The sequence below is a fragment of the Episyrphus balteatus genome, chromosome 4, assembly GCF_945859705.1.
Source record: "Episyrphus balteatus chromosome 4, idEpiBalt1.1, whole genome shotgun sequence".
NCBI lineage: Eukaryota > Metazoa > Arthropoda > Insecta > Diptera > Syrphidae > Episyrphus > Episyrphus balteatus.
This window is the reverse complement of record NC_079137.1, coordinates 9,588,315-9,606,365: the sequence shown is the minus strand read 5'-3', so window position 1 is coordinate 9,606,365 and position 18,051 is coordinate 9,588,315. Positions and strand designations below refer to the sequence as shown.

General features: G+C 29.8%; 1 protein-coding gene across 7 annotated transcripts in view; it reads left to right on the top strand.

The window, feature by feature from the left end:
- Positions 1 to 17,628, top strand: part of LOC129919952 (putative uncharacterized protein DDB_G0291608) — a 93,709-nt gene extending 76,081 nt beyond the window's left edge. For 4 of the 7 annotated variants that reach the window (XM_056001076.1, XM_056001078.1, XM_056001077.1 and 1 more), the window contains 8 exons: positions 6,316 to 7,720; positions 9,649 to 10,176; positions 10,236 to 10,589; positions 10,659 to 11,060; positions 11,121 to 11,344; positions 11,404 to 11,588; positions 11,648 to 11,760; positions 16,365 to 17,628. In XM_056001076.1, coding sequence (XP_055857051.1) covers positions 6,316 to 7,720; positions 9,649 to 10,176; positions 10,236 to 10,589; positions 10,659 to 11,060; positions 11,121 to 11,344; positions 11,404 to 11,588; positions 11,648 to 11,760; positions 16,365 to 16,433 — 3,280 coding nt within the window. In that variant the 3' untranslated portion in view covers positions 16,434 to 17,628. The remainder of the gene's footprint in view (positions 1 to 6,315; positions 7,721 to 9,648; positions 10,177 to 10,235; positions 10,590 to 10,658; positions 11,061 to 11,120; positions 11,345 to 11,403; positions 11,589 to 11,647; positions 11,761 to 16,364) is intronic. The other 3 variants (XM_056001081.1, XM_056001080.1, XM_056001079.1) reach the window with 3 other exon arrangements.
- Positions 17,629 to 18,051: the final 423 nt, after the last annotated feature.

Below are 18,051 nucleotides of genomic sequence, written 5' to 3'. Positions count from 1 at the left end.
GACTTCAGTAAAACAATATAATATCAACTTGTGTGGTATAGAAAATTACTGTTCGTTCCTTATTTATTTCGGCTTGCGATGACTTCCTCGTTGAATAATTCCAATTACGGAGGGAACTTAATTTTTAATGAAGGAAATGGGCTTCATTCAGTTCTTGCAGAGTTTCAAAAGTAATTAACAGCAGTATTTTTCATATTTTCACAGGCACCGATGCATTGCGATGATAGGCTTATGTTAGACCAGTGTATGCCCATACGAAATTGTTTCCAACAACTCGCCGAGTACTAAGGCATTTTTGCTCTTAGACATGGTCCAGTTATTGCACCCACTACCAAGCTAATTTCAGACTTTCTGATCGGCAGAAATTACTTTGATCAAAAAAGGTGTATTTTGACATATTTTTGCTATCGATGTTTAAGATAATGACAGTTTTGGCCTTAAGTAGTATTTGAAGAAACTAATTAAAACGATTTGAGGGCAACCGGAATTGCTTCATCTTCTAGGAAAATCTCATATCCCATTTTCTATTTGTCTTCTTCTTCTGGTTTTGTTGAAATTCTCATTTTTGAGACTATTCGAACTCGTTTTCCATAAAAGTCTTTCTTTTTGAGAGTAAAATTTCTGCAAGCAGTCGTCAAGTCTTCTAAGAGATAATTATTTGAAAATATAAGGAAATTTTAAATTTAGCCGCAGTACTTTTACTTGAAATGCACAGGTTTTTTTTAAAGGTTTTTGGAAAAATCTGAATCTAGAACTTTTACTAGAAGAATATTTGGTCATGCCTTTAGGGAATCTGTTTCAAATACTGAGCATATGAACATGAACACTTTTGTTTCGGAACAAAATATAAAAAAAAAATGTCATACAAATTTAGTTTGATGAAATGCAGACGACGTTCAAAGTTTTTTATTTTCTGAAATAAAATAAGTCATTACACCAACATTATTATTTTACCCAGTATTTCTCTGCTTTTTTTAGATAGTCTGTCTACAAGTTGAGCTTGTCAATGTCCCCGCTGTCATTTAATAAAATTTGGTTTATGTATTCGCTATTTCACATTTTTCAATTTTTTTTTTCAATTTTTCATTCTTTGCGATATTTTACATTCTTAAATTCGAATTTCGAATATTTATTTTGTTTTACCGAATGCTAAGTCGTTCACAAAGAAATCAATTACGCATTATAGAATCAATTATGTATATTAGTTATGAAATTTTACCAGGCTTAAAAAATAAGGTCCATTATATTCTTTTATATAAGTTTTGTGAGAAAATACATTGGTATATAGTCCCTACATTTTCTTTTTTCCTTATTTTTAAAGTATTTCTGAAAAGGTAAAGCACTTTCAAAGTATTTTAAGCCTTTGATGGCTTAACTTACTCAAACATTTCCAAGTTTTGTAAATATTCAAAAAAAATTGAATCTTCCTCTTTTTCAGAAATTTGTACGAGCTTGTGTTTTTTATACCTTCGAATATTAACGATGTTTTCATAATTTTTAAGTGTCTTTGTTTCTTTGTTTTTTTAATATTTTTTTTTTCAATTAACCTGTTAAATGCATGATTTAAAAGCTTCTTTGGGTATTTCGTCGGTAAAATTGCAAAAAAAATACGTGTTAAGTCTTACAATTTGTGTTTATAATTGAACGAAGTAACTTAATTAAATGGAACATCCTTAAATATTTCTCATTCTAAATAATATGGTTAAGTGCATTAATTTTTCATAAAAATAAGCAAAAAATTATACAATTTAAAATAAATACATCCAAAAATAACACATTTGAAATAGAATTTGTTTTAAGGTAATTTTGCATCATACCAGTTTTTAATAAAAAGTAAACAAGGGTTAGTTATAAAGAGCAAGCATATATATTTTTTTTTAATAAAAAATAAACCATTTACTATATATTACTTAATCAAAAATCAATTACCTTCTTAGAAAACACATTTTTTACCTTTGCTTTTAATGTTTTTTACTATATAAATATAAATAATTATATATATAAAAAAAAACATACCTACTACTCTCCTACATATACTTCCATTTTATATACATATATATATTGCAATGTATTCTGTTAATATATTTCTTTGGCTGTGATTAAATAAACAAACAAACAAACAAAAAAAAAACACAATTCAACTTTGCATCAGCTAACCTTTAAAAGAAAAAAACAAAATATTTTCAAAAAACAGTTTTTTTCGTTCTAGCTTTTTGAGTTTTGGTTTATAAAAATTAATCTTTGGGTCTCACACGTTTTTTTTTTTTTTTTCTTTAATTTGTGTATAGTATTTTAGCCTACAACAAAAAGCTTGATTTGTGTAAGTAATATTTTAGAGCCATGGTTACATTTTATTCATTTGGAAATAAAAAACAAAAAAGAAAGAAAAAACTTAAATTTTGCCAATGAATTTATATTAAATAAAAAAAAAAAAAACAAAGAAAAAAGATTATAAATAAAAACAAAAAAAAGTTAATTTTTATATGAACAGAGAAAAAAAATTTCGTAATAGAAAATTTTTCAACTTACAAAAGTGATTTACTGGTTATAACGCAGTTAGAAATTCTTATATTGTCACTGCATAGTTAAATCAAGTCACTAAAGCAGACTGAATTAGTCTTTTGTTACACTTGGATTTTTTTCCATAGTAAAAAAAAATTGGCTGCAGTTAGAACTTAGGCTAGGGACACACAAGATCTAAACTAAACTTTGGCAGCACAATTATTCAGTCGCAAAAATGGATCACAAGGATTTCAATACCTTCGACCAGACACGACATGCTTCCCAAAAATAGCATCGCTTAAAAATTGAAAATTATCCTCACAAGCATTGAAATCCTTGTGATCCACTTTTGCCATTAGTAGTCGCGATCAAAATCGCTTTGGCACAATCATAAAAAATGAAAAACAGAATAAGTAATTTTTCTTAACACATGACAATTCAAATTTATAACAAAAAACAATTTTAATAAAAAATTTTCTGCTCACTTCGTTCAACTTTCTCCAGTTGAGTCCAGAGAGATGCTTCCAAAATTCCAGTGCAGTCAAATAACGAAAATGTGTATTTTTCGAACGCAATATTTCCATGGTGATTATTACCAGCAATAAAAGTGTCCTTAAATTCCCCATTTGCAAATTAGATTTATTCATTTTGAAACATAATTCACCCTCTGAAATTCAATTCATTATAAATGTATATTAACTGATGCTCTGTCATTTTTCTCAACCCTGATGACCTTAATCTTGACGATCCAATGTATAGGACTCACGATATAAGCTTTTTAAACTTACCATAACGACAGCTTCGGATCGTCAAACTAAGTCAAAAATGATTTGTCTTAAAGATTAATTTATTCGTTTTCGAAGCATCTATGGATTTCTTCCAAAAAATTCTTTTCTTGAATAACAAATTTATGAATATCATTCTAAATATTCTAAAAATGACTATAATATCATCAACTAAACAAGATTCAAAAGAACAAATAGAGAAGTATTACAAAAGAAATAATTCAAAAGATTTTTATATTTTTAATTTAAAAATTATATTTAGAACACAAAGAAACACAGAATCAGGTTATTGTGACTTTTAACTTAAATATACAAAAAGATAAACAAATAAATTCGTTAAGTTAAGAAGAATAAATAAATAAAAAATTTAGACTTCTCAGCAGGCAAAAAAAAAAATGTATTTTTGTTTTTATTTCGTTAATGTATTTTAATATTTCGAATTTTGAACAAAGTTTTTAATTTAGCTAACATGGAAAATAAAGTTTACAAAATTTCCTCTTTATCCATAGATTGTAATGTTTAAACAAAGAAAAATAAGAAAAATAAAATGATTCAGAATTTTTACAAAAAAAAAAAAAAATAATAAATTTTAATAGATAAAAACTAATATATGATAAATATTACAAAAATATATTTTAAAATTGAATCATTTAATTTTTCTTAAGTAATGATGATTTTTTTGCATTTTGCACACTGCGGCTTAGATTAAATATAAATAATTATGCGTTTTATAAAATTAATACAATTTTTTAAGTTTTTCTATTTCGTATTTTTTATAATTTTTAAAAGTAAATCTTTTTTTGAAAGAGAGCATTTCATTTAATTATACATTAATACCTAAAATTGTCTGTGCTTTTCGGTACATTTTTATACCACAAAATAAAAAAAAAAAAAAAAACAAGTAATTAATTAAATACAAACAACAACAAAATAGTCCTTAAATATGTGTAATTTTGTTTCCAATTTTTTGTAATTTTTCGCAATGGAATCCTTTTGTCTCAATGTGTGAGTGCGGCTGTTTTGATTAAAAAACAAAAAAAAAAAAGTATTTTAAATAAAATTATTTTAAAATTATAATTTATATTTAGTGTGGTTTATTAGATTTTGTTTTATGTTGACTTTCCTTAACTATGTGGTGAGCAAATATTAAAAATTAAAAAAAAAAAACAAAAACTCAATGTTGGCATGTTTATTTTTATATTTTTTTTTTCAATATTATAATTTTTTGTCTTAAATAATAATAAAAATTTAATTTGTAATTTTGCACATGATTTTTACAATGAAATTTTATGTAAAGAATTTTAAATACAAATTAAAAAATATAATTATGTTTGCAAATGTAATTTTTGCCTTCACATTGAATAATACATATACATATTTCTATTAGAAGCTAGATTTTAGCTTAATTTTTTCCTATAAATGAGAGATGTAAGAAGTTGGGTGTTTAAAATTGATAACTGCTTTCCCATACGCATGAACATTTTTAAGTTTCTTTTTGAATTTTTAGAAAATTTGCAAACTTCGTCCGAATCTGTAAAATAAAAGTCGTGAAATATCATAATTATTATTAAATATCATTAAAAATGTGTAGTACGGCTTGACTTGAAGTCATATCTGAAAAATATTTGAGGAAATCTTTAATGGTGCAGTTTCTTAAGATAGTAAGAAAACGGTAAAACAAGATTTTCTCGGCATCGTTTGATAAAAAAATGTCTCGAAGTATTTTTTTTCTTTTCTCCATAAAAATACTTTGGAACTTAAAAAGAATTCATTATACCAATTGTTTCAAAATGGAAAAAATATAACTTTGATTGAGTTTAAGAGTCTTTGCTGTAACAATTTTTAAGAGACAAAATTCTTGTTTTAAAACTTGACCATTATTTTATGTATTTATCTAATCTTAAAGGTCAATTTAAAAACCTCACGAATGTATCCATAAGCAATGTCCACTTCAACCTGTAGAAAAAAATTGCAGGATAACATAGCTCTAATAATAATTGTAAGTTTCATGTAAGCCATTCCACCATATAAACACTTACTCCATGGCAGTAGAGCTTACTCAGTGTCGAAAAAAGAGCAAAACCTCTCAGCAAGAAACTTCATTTTGGTTTTCAATTTCAAAAAGACACCAACTGAATTCGCATCTCTTGAGCTTTCTAATACTTTCACTCAAAATATATTCCACATTTAAATGTTTTAAAATAAAAAACTAGGAATTTTCAAAAACGCCACCACAATAATTATTATTTTTCCAAGCACAATTCAATTTAAAAGAAAAAAAAATGATCAAATTTACTATAAAAATTATAAAAAAAAAAGAAAAAAACAAACAAATAAACTGCAATAAAACTGCAGCCAATAATGTTTAACAAAAAATGAAATAAAAATAGTTTTGAATTTCTTTTGAAACTTTCCATCTTTGTAGAATTGTTTTTTTAATGTCACTGTTGTTTAACCATGTTTTTTTATTTTCTTTTTTAATATAAATTACTTTTCAGCTGCTTCCTGTAAAGAGTGAGATTGGGTTTTGTATTTGGGGAAAATGTTTCAAGGGAAATTCAAAATTTACAAAAAAAATAATATTTACAAAACCAAAATTCAAACAGAAAACAGCATAGTTTTTAAAATCTCAATCCGTAGTGTGCATTATTTTGAGCAAAATATTAAAAAAAAATTGTTATATTATACAAAAATTGAAAAAAAAAAAATATTATTTCTTTTTTTGGAATAATGAAATGTAATATTATTGTTCTTAGTGTGCGTGTGTAAATATTTTTAATACCTTCTATATATTTATATACATATATATATATACATAAATAATTAATAATTTTTATACATATAAATATTGCATTTTGGCATTTATTCTTGATTTTTTCTTTTTTCGTTTTTTCTTTCTTCTTCATTATGGGTTTGTTTAACCACTGCATATTTGATTAAACAATATAATAATAAACAATATTAAAAAATTGTTACATATTATATACTCTATATTTTATTATATATAAAATTATACCCTGTAAAACAGCGATGTACAAACAAACAGTAATAATAATTTAAACAATAACAGTAATAATAATAATGGAAGTTGTCCCAATACCAATAGCAAAGAAAATCTATTCCACACCAACCACTATAACCACAACCAAAACCACCACAATCACCACAACACCTCTCATAATTTCCACCACAACCACCACCATTCAAATCCTCTGTCACCCCACAATTACCATAATCACAATTCTTTACAATATCCCAATCATAATCCAAATCCTCCTCCGCCTTTATCATCGTCCTCATCATCATCACCATCATCTAATTCATCGTCATCATCATTGTTGTCTTTGTCTTCCTCACAATCCTCGCCGCCAAATTCCCCTCCTGCCAATTATCATTATCATCACCATCATCATCATCATAATCATTATCATCCTGCACATTCACCAACATCTAGTACAACCATTATATCCCCGCTAACAAATCTTTCAACAACATCTACTACTACTACTTCTGCTACTACTACCGCTTCCAAACTGCCAACAATAAAAAATTCAACAACTACAACAACATTGAAAAAAATCCTTACCACCAATCCACAACCAACACAAAATTCCCCGCTGTTAACAAGTAGTGGTAGTGGCTTTATTGGTAACACTACTGATGTTGTGAATGTAAATTCTTGTACTGACTTAATTCCAATCAATAATCATCATGCGCCTTCAACACAATTTCTCCAACAACAACAACAACAACAACAATGCCGACATGAATTGCATCAACAATTTCAACAACAATTTCACCAACAATTGCAACAACACCATCAAAATCAACAACAACAACAACCGCTCTCACCTCATATTAATATTAATATAAATCTAAACAATACAATAAATGTTATAACGAATAATGTTGTTGTTAATCCAACAACTGCCACTTCATCAACGATGTTCAACAACAATAATAACAATAACAACAACAATTCCAATAACAACAACAACATTTTAAATATAAATAATAATAATTCACTTGTACCTGTTAGTAATAGTAATAATCAAAGATCTCAACAAATGATACTGAATAGAGCGGCTGGACCAAGTCATTCAAATAGTATCAATAATAACAACAACAACAATAATGGTATGAACCATTCAAACAACAACAACAACAATATGGGTGGTGGTGATCATATTCCAGTTAATCGTCGTGGCCATATGATGAATAGCAATATGCCACCAATGATGATGCAAGTTGACCATCATCGTCGTCACAATAGCAGTGGCGGCAGTGGAAATGGTGGAAGTAATAATTTTATGAATATCAATCTTGGTAATAATGGAAACACCAACAGTAATAATAATAATAATAACAACAACAATGCTAGCAATAATAGCGGTAATGCAACCAGCTCAGGGTTATTTGATAGACATAATATGGTAAGTTAAATTTATATTATTTTATTTATAAATAATAGTGGTTACAATGGGAAAGTTTCTTAAATTCTTCAGTAGTTAAAGTTTCACTGAAAGTAATTTTTCTGAAAAGTCAATTGCCCTCAAAAGTCAATTTCAGTCTTTGGTAGCCTTTTCACTTATCTGTTATTTTTTTTTTTTGTAACCTCAACGGGGAGTGCTTTTGCACTACAATCACTAGCTCCCTCTGGAATATCCATGTTACTTTGGTTTCCTTGGAAATATTTTAATTTCCTTAAACTCGTATATCGAAAAATATTTCTATGTATGTTAAACGAAATCTGGTTTTCACCGGATCATTGGTTAACTAATTCAAGTCGCTTACTAAACGATATTCAAAATTATGTGGGATACAGGATACCCAAAAACCTTGAATCTCTTATCGATATGATTGTTGTACACAGCCGTCTCCTGGTATACTGTTCTATGTTCTTATGATTTGCATAGGTCAATAGAGTTCCCTTTCATTTATAGCACCAAATCTCTTCATGCAAAAGTGGATTTTTGAAGTCTCTCACAAAATGCATTTTTCCTAAACAAAATTATGTAATTTAAATGCCATGGAAACCAAAATACCCTAAATACCCAAAGTTATATTTTGTTGTTTCAGTTTGTCAACTGTTAAAGAATATCCTATGCCTTAGGACCTGCATATATAGTCTTATTTGGTTATCAAATGGTAATCCGGAAGAGCTCTCCGAATCCCTAACGCAAAAAAAAAACAGTCAAACACAGTTCTTTTCAGTTTTAAGTTTCATGCCTTTCTATATGTGTGTTTTTTCACAATATCCCTCAATACTTCATCTAGTTAATTTAATTAAATTTTAATTTTTGCGAACAATCGCATCAAAAAGCAAACAAATAATTACGTTTGTCAAATTCGACGTTTGAAAAGTATGAATGTGTGAGTACTTCTGATTCTGGATTCAAATTCAAAAGAGAATTTCATCCGACGCCAATAAAACACATTCTGAAGCATCCAGAAGCATTCCAGACGGCCAATCAAAAACGACTCATAAAAAACTTTAAATGAACTTTAAAATTTTACCAACTTTGTAACTTTTTTTCAAATACCTAATTATTTATACTCTATCCTGCTTAAAGTAATGTTCATGTCACTACATTCTAGAGCCAAAAAATAGAAGTTTTTTGATACCTTTGTATGACATTTGCATGACTACTGATATCTCTTCGAAATCAAATTTTATTTGTTTTATGAAAAATTCTATCCTGGACCAATATAAATCCATCAAGCCGTCAGTCGTCGCCATAACGCATTCAAAGTTGCTTAAAATCTTTTGGAGTATTTTGTTAAAACTCAAATCACGTTTACTTCCACAAAACTTCGAATTAACTTAGATATTTTAAACTGTTTTCGATGGGTCTTCAACCTGCTTTCGTGAAATTGATATATTCCCAACAGGAAAAACGTTATTTAAGTGTTAGGTTCCTTATAGTCTTTTTTACCTTCTCCATGGATTCATAGATTCTATCTTTGTAAAGTAAAGCTTTAGGACTGAACTTCATCTATTGAACAATCAAACCAAAATTTATTAACTTTATTACCAAGTCAACGTGCTTAGGTATTATGTAAAACTCGTTGCTTTAAGCCAATATTGAAACATCCTCCCATGCATGGTTGATTAGGGTCTTTTAGGAACTTGATTTAAAGGCAACACTTGATATTCTTGAGCCCTTTTACTATAGTTTCTCTTATTTTGTTTTCCTTGAATAGTGTACCTACTTAACCAAAATTGAAACCCAGGACACCATTATTAATAAATACATAAAGTTGTAACTTCTCTAGGAAAAAGAAACTATTTCCATTTTCTATTCTTTTTTTCAAATTACTTTCCATTTTCTATCAAATCTTAATCAAAATATATTTTTAGCATTTTGAGAGCCATGGAAATTCGAGAAACTCGGAACTGCACATTGATACCAGATCGAATGGAATGATGGATAGGATGAGCAACAACAACAACAGTAGCAGAATCATCAGTCCACAGCATCAACAGCAGCAACAACAAAATTACCATCATAATAATAACAACAACAACAATAATCAAAATATTAATAGCAATAATAGTAGTAATAATAATTTGAATAGCAATAGTAACAACACCCAAACACCAAGTCCATTGTACTGCCCAATAAATAACACCAACAACAACAACAATAGTAGCAGCACTGGTAGCAGCAACAACAACAACAATAATGATCATCCTCATTCAAGTGGTGCAGCAGGGACTTCAAGCGGAAGCAGCGGTAACAACAATGGCAACGGCAACAACAACGGCATCAAGTCTGATAGCCCATCCAGGAAGCGCAGGCGCATTTCAGCACGCATGCCAAGCCAGTCGCCACCCGCAATGTGGGAGCAACGACGTTCGCCACGCGTCCAAACGCATTCGCAACAGGTGAGTGATTTTGAATATTCAATATACCACCCTGGAGCATTCGTCAATTGATTTTTAAGTTTTACCATTCACAGCCCCAAATGCAACAGCAGGGCAGTCCACCAATACGTCGTCCACGGCTCCGTGAGAACCAGGTACATCCACATTCACATGCCGCTTTGCATCACCATCCACAGCACCACCACCAGCAATCGCAGCAGCAACAACGTTCCCCATGGGAATTGTTGCAACAAACACCACCACCGGCACAGCCTCACCAGGCACCACCCCCACCACCACCACTAATCGTGGACATAAATCAAGTTCCTGTTAGTTTGCCACTAAGGCACGATCCCATTTGGGCATATTCGTCCGGTCAGCATACATCAATTTGTGCCTATCCAGCGCCACCGCGTCTGGCACCTTGTCAGGTGGTAAACCATTATATCCACTATTTTGGACATATTTCTTTACAATAGAGTCTTTTTTGTTTTGTTTTATAGGTTCACAGTGTATACTCGCAGCCGTTTGCTCAAACCTGCAATCTAGGTAATCATCAGTTTGGTACGTTCCCCTCAAGTGCTCCACCGATTGCAGTGCCACAACCGCAACCACCACCGCCACCAACACAACCTCATCAGCCCAGCTTCCATCCGGCCCATATCCCTCAACAGAGGCCCGATAGCATTTCTCTTGAGTCGCTTGACCATCACGGACCTCATGGGCCACATGGTCCACACGGACCACATCCTCATGCCCATGCCCATCCACACCCACATCCAGCTGGGGCCGCATCCTCGATTCACATTACACCGATTACTGCGGCTGCCGCACACCATATGCATTCCACAGCACAGGTGGCTCAATTGTCAGCGGCTCCGCAGCAGATTTTCATCTCTACTGAGGTAAGTTCGATAGAAAAACAATAAAAAAAGACCATGTCATTTGAACACCTCACTTACTAGCGTTTCCTGCAGAGCCATCCCAATCAAATTGAACTGTTCCGTCAGGCCCGGCGTACATTCCCAGCACAGCGTCGCTTCGCTAGATTCCACTGGCCACCAGGTGCCCATCCACATCACGCACATCGTCATCATGCTCTGCCCCATCAGGCTCTCGGTGGCCAGCATCCTACACCGGTGCAAATTCAAGCTGGCATAATTAATCCAGGATTTTTACTCAATTTCCTGTAAGTTTCATAACAGACATTTTAAAGATTTTTTTAAAATTAATAAATTCATATTTTAGTGCCATGTTCCCACTATCACCATATGGACAGCACGAGCTTAGCTCACCCGATTCCAACGAAACTGAAAATTATGAGGCCTTGCTGAGCTTAGCCGAGCGTTTGGGTGATGCCAAGCCACGTGGGTTGGCAAGAACCGAAATTGATCAATTGCCAAGCTATAAATTTAATCCAGAAACACATACAGGTTTGAATAATTGTTTTTGGATTGTATTAAATAAATTTTTTATTTTTTTTTTATTTTAGGTGATCAAACATCGTGTGTAGTTTGCATGTGCGATTTTGAAGTGAGACAAATTCTGCGAGTTTTGCCCTGCTCGCATGAATTCCACGCCAAGTGCGTCGATAAGTGGCTAAGGGTGAGTTATAGTCTTAAGTTATTTGTCATTCATCATCATACATTTACTTTTGGAATAAGTTAGTTGGTTTTTCAGATTTCAAAAACGATTTCCTTTGCAAATATTGAAATTACATTTCTTGTCTTTATCTAGTATAATATTTTTCCTAAAATTGTCACACTGATAAAGCAAAATCTCTGGTAGACCGGAGTGTAAGATTATAACGAAGATTAGACAGAATTTTTTTTAAATTATCATTCTCTTGATTTTCTAAATATGAGTTTCCTATTTCTATTAATGTACTTATTTATAAAACCCATCATGATTTTTTAATTGAAGTCCTTAAAGTCCGCTTCACTCGTTATTGTTTTAAATCTTGGGCAGCAAATTTCAAATAAATAAACAAACACCAAATAGTTGACTTCGTTGACAGCAAAACCCAAGTAAACATAGTTGCAAAGAGTTGTATCGGTCGATGTTATAATCTGATGTTTGAATCTCTTAATGGATGAAGGAGCTTCATATTTATTATAAGAATAAAGAAAACATAAAACGCATTTTGGACTACAGGTCATAAAAACTTTATTATTTCATCTGAATATGATTTGAATACCACTTTGATATGAAAATTAACTCTGTTGTGGTATTTAAATACGGAAATTGAAGTTTGGATATATCGCTGCAATGATTCCATATTTCAAGGCAAGTCGGTAAAAATATTTTGTATCTAAATACTTAAAGTAACTATCGATCATGGTGATGTTCTGTCACAGTGACTAATGTGACTATGTGTGTGTAGTTTGTTTTCGAGAATGTAAGGAACCTACAATTTACTGTCGAGTTCCAATATGATACTCTTGGATACCGTCAATTCCTTGCAAGACCACTGCAAAATGTATAGTTGTTACCAGAGAAGTAGAAATAGTTCAGTAAAATCGTATTAAAGAAGATATTTTTTTCTTAATGTTTACGCCAATTACTTGAAAAAAGAAATATTCGAAAAAAGAGGGATTCATAAAAATAAAAGAAGATAAAATCATCCATTTCAATCCCCTAAATTTGACATTTTTATGGAATTCTGAAAGATTTTTTTATAATATCTCACTTAGAATGTGTATCTCCTGTAAAAAATTTTCAAGAAACCTACTTAAATTTATTTCATAACTGCTCTAACGACTCTGATTAAAATTTTCACTAGTAATTACACTGGCCATTAAATTTATTGAGTGATTTTTGAGAGCTGAGTCAAAATCAGGTCAAAAACGGCGTTGATTTTTTTTTTTTTTTGCAAGTACACGCTCAGAAAGCAATTTTGTATCACCTTAATAGAATAATATCAAACTTGGTCAAATACAACAATTAATCGCCTAAAATATTTGTATTTTTTTTTTTTCAAAATTAATTTTGTTCTCAAAGATTTTGAAAATAAAACATTATGATGATTCAAAACCTTAGTGGTTAATATAACTAACGTTGTTTTTGAAGCAATTTCCAATTTGTGAATAACTAGACGTGATAGAATGAATCTGTAAACAGTTGTGAATTCAGAACTCCGAACAACCGTTCTGAATTAGCTGCGATTTTAGTTTAGCCGACCAGTAATTATTTGAATAAAACTGCATTGTGATTTTTTTTCTTAAAAAAAATTTAAGTGTAGAAAAAAAAATATACTGCGTAACTCAATTAAAATGTCCTAACGTCTAATACCATTGCACTGTTTCTGAAATAGGCCCCAGAACTTCGTTAACTTATGTATTTAAACCGAGTTTTAAGTGTACTTGACCTACAGTGTTTTGAAAACCGTTATTTTTGTATGGTTGTGCCTAAAAAAAACATTAATTACAGCTTTCATGGATTAGAACCCAACAAATTTGTGTTGTCTCTAAAATATTTAGTATAAACTTCGCGATTTGTATAATATTTAAGTGCTAGTTAGTTGCTCTACAACTTCTAAAACAAATTTTGATTTTCAACAAAAATATTTTTTTAGTTACTTAAAATAGTAGCCTCCTTTTATTTGAATAATCTTGGTTGGTTTTCTTAAAAATAAAACGTCACAGAGAGAAGTTAACTTGACCTACATATAATAGCCAACAAAATATCAAACAAGTTAAGGCTAGGCGCACACATGCGATTTTCAGTCGTTGCTACTAAAAAATCGTAGTCGCAAAATAAAATTACCGTGCACACACTTGCGACTAAAAAATCGCGCGACTATTTTTTATTGCAAGAAAAAATTGATTGTTTGGTCGAAAAAAAGTTGACCGTTTTTCGATGAAAAAAAAATGCATCATCTCAAGATCAAAAGAGCCAGGAGATACTCACTGTTTAAATCTAATGGTCAAATGACCGCAAAGAAAACAATTACGAAATCCGTTCGTAATGGAAAATTTCATACAAATGGTATCTACGATCGGATTTTATGATAAGGTGAATTCATGAAACGGTGTAAGCTCTGGTAAAAGTGGTAAAGTAATAAATGTCTCAAAATTTGGTAAGGGTTTGACAGCTTGTATAGGGTCAATGTGGGTAAATGTAAACAATTTCATGTCTTTTTTTTCTTTCGACTTTAGATTTTTATATGTTTTCACGGAACAACTTGAATGGTATCTTCAAATGCAAATATGAAATGATGGCAATTCTTCTTTATAAATATAAACAAATATTTCCCAAATTGTTTACATTACTGTCAAATATGGCATGTTTACAAATACCCCACCATGTTTGTGTTTTTTTACAAATTTGGGGTAAATGTAAACGGTGGTTTAAAATTTAGAATTTCCTCTTTATCATATGGATAACAACTTGAAAAACGTTCAAGAAGGTATTTGACAAAAACTTTTTCAAATTCCAATAAAAGTTTTTGTTTTCTTCCTTTGATTCTTTATATAGAGGCCCAATATGAACCCTGAGCAGCTCCGAACGTCAAATATTTTGTTTTTTTACGTCAAAGGCCGATTTTGCAACATCATCCACTGAAAATGATGGTGTTGGCTACTTTAAAATGTGACTCCGCGGCACTTTAGCAATAGTAATCGACTAAAAATACTTTATTTTTATTAAAACCAATAATTTCAGCAAAAATATATGTTTATATTTACCCCCAGAATACGTTGTTTACATTTACCCATTATGAAAAATATTCTGGGGTAAATGTAAACACATGCAAATCGACATAAATGTCCTGTATTTTTAAATTTGGTTGTATCACATAGAATCTACATCAAAATTAAAAACAAAAAAGTATTTCCAAATTATACTGACTTAATTAAATCTGCAAAAATATTTAATTTTTCTGAAAGACTAACGACTTGTTTGGCACTTTAAAAAATTATCTTTCACGGAAAATACGCTCGTCGAATGAATTCTCTCTTGACAGCAATGAGCTTGACGTATATGTTAAAAGATACATGCGTCCGCGATTTGTACTTATGCATGCATCAAAGAGATTTAACTGAAGCTTGTTATGAGCCATGTTTTCATTTACCCCTGTTTACATTTACCCACATTGACCCTACTAGATTAGAAATAGAAATAAATTCTCTGCAATGTGTATGTTTGTATCTTATTTTAGGCCCCACGAGCATTATATACTCATTCTATAGTACCTACTGGGTAAATTTCTGAGGGCCTTCTCTTAAATTTTTATGAATTTTATGGAATTGTCCTTTTAAATTTCCTATCGTTTATAAAAAAAGAGCCACTATACAACGCTTTCTAGTAATATCCATTATTGTACTTAAAATAATTGTTCCAAGTGTCGCACGTGCGGGCAGGTGCATTATATTCTGTATAATATATCCTTATGTACAGCAAAAAAAAAAAAATCGCGAAAAATAGAACCGGATCCATTTTTTTAAACTTTGCGATTTTAAAATCGCAAGTCTGTGCGTTCTCATTTAAAATAATGTGTTTCATTTTTTGCGTCTAAAAAATCGAGTGGTTGAAAATCGCATGTGTGCGCATGATTTGACCTCTTTGCGACTGCTACTTTTTAGTCGTTTTCGGTTGAGTCGCAAGTGTGTGCACAACTATACTGGTCCATTTGTTCCATTTTAATTTGCGACAATCGCGTCGCCAAAAAAATGGGACAATTTTCAATTTTTAAATCGCGGCTATTTTTTAGAAGCATGTGTGTTCACCGGCATTGAAATCCGTGTGATCCATTTTTGCGACTAAATAATCGGGCGACTGAAATCGCATGTGTGCGCCTAGCCTAACTTGGTGTCTCATAGAGACAACTCAATTTAGTTGAGTTGTCATCTATAACGTGTCCTTATAATACATCTCACCCATTAATAGATAAGAAAAACTGTATTGGGTAAACGTAAGTAAGCAGTAAAATAAAATAACTTCATAACATTGTTTTGTATAAGCTTCGACTCAATTTTATATCAGTTTTTTTTACATCTCTTTAATTTCTGCTAATCATGACAAACAATTACTTCATATTTGAATTATTTCCATTAACTTCATTATTTTATAATATTTTATAAATAAATTTATGTATAACAAAATAAAACAATGTCGAATTTCCTTAGAGTGTTCCTTAGATCGATATCTTAGAAGCACTGTATTTTTTAAGAAAAAATTTAATTAATTTTAATTTTACTTTATTTTTTCAGTCAAATCGCACATGTCCCATCTGCCGTGGCAATGCATCTGATTACTTCGAAGCTCACGAACAGCACTAAATAGCAAATAAAAGAAATAAACAACGATCCCTAAAAAATTTCATAAAATTTAAAAACAGGAAAAAAAAACTTATTAATTTGCTCCCTTGCTATAGCTCACTGTTTTAACAAAAATTATAAAACAAAACAAAAATCAAATAAAATATTTATGTATAATGTAAAATTTCAAAAAAAAAAAAAAAACAAAAAAAAAATGACTAAAGCCCTATAACTAATATAGGGTATGTAACTAAACTTAAGCCCTCCTCCGTGTGATGCCATGCTTAAAGAAATCTTCACCAAATACAAAGAATAAAAACAAATTAAAATTAAAACTTTATAATTCTACCACAAGAAAAAAAAACAAAAAATTAAGATTGAACTCACTACATAAATGTGTATGATGTATTTTAACACTGATAGGTATATATATATATATATTCTTATTCGTATAATGTTTTAGTAACTTTTAATAAATATATTTAGCAAGAAAAAAAAATTAAAAAAAAAAACGTAACAACGCCTCTACATAGTTTTTATTTGTGAACAAAAAAAAAAGAAGAATTATATACATTTTAAAGAAAAATCGATGTAAAATATATATTTCAAAAAAAGAAAATCTATGCTACATAAAAAAGTACATAAACAACAAGGACATAAAGAATTTAGCACTATTTTAATAATTTTACTAGAAGTTATAACAACTAAAAGAAAAAAATGTATATTAAAAAAAAAAGCAATCTTTTAACAAAAAAAAAAAAAAAACATAAATCAAGATGCAAAAAATATATTATATTATGTACATGTATCGTGAGAAAATTTAATTTACAACAAAAAATGCCAATTTACTATAAAAAATTATTAAAGCAAAAAAAAAATTAAAAAATTAATAAAAAAAAACTATCGTCGTTGTCGTGTTGTGTGAAAATAAGATTTGACAAAAAAAATATCTTATAAGTAAAAAATATAAAACTTTGTATAGGTGTACAATATATAATAAATAAAAATAAAACCATATATATATATATATATCTAGCCCGAGAAAGTATGCAATAACAAATAGTCTGTAAATTAGTAAACAAAAAAAAACTAAATTCGTAAAAAAACAAGTAAATGAAATCTCGCCCCCTTCCTGCCCTCCGCGCACATAAACTTATAACTTTAACAAAACAAAAAAAATTACACAATTTTCAAAATGAAACAAAAAACAAGAAAACCTTACATACTTAGAGAGCTCTTTCCAAGATTTTTTCACCCAAATTAAAATTATAAAAATTATATACATTTAACAATTTAACATACATACAACATAACAAAGCATATTATATCAAACAAACGTTTCTTATAGATTTTTTTTGATAAATCTATAAGAAACCAAAAAAGAAGTATACAATTTTAAAATGCAACATGAAAATCTTAATAGAAAGTAACAAACAGAAAAATAAAATAGAAATCTTAAAAAAAAAAAAAATAAATAAATAAACTACATAACTAACTCTTAAAAGAATTATATCCAAACATAAAAAAAAATGTAAATGTGTGAAAAAATTTGTCTGTAGTCGTGTGTTCTAAGCGAGATTAACAAAAAAAAAAAAGTACATAATTTTTTTATATAAATGTCAATTTTTGTACCAAAAAA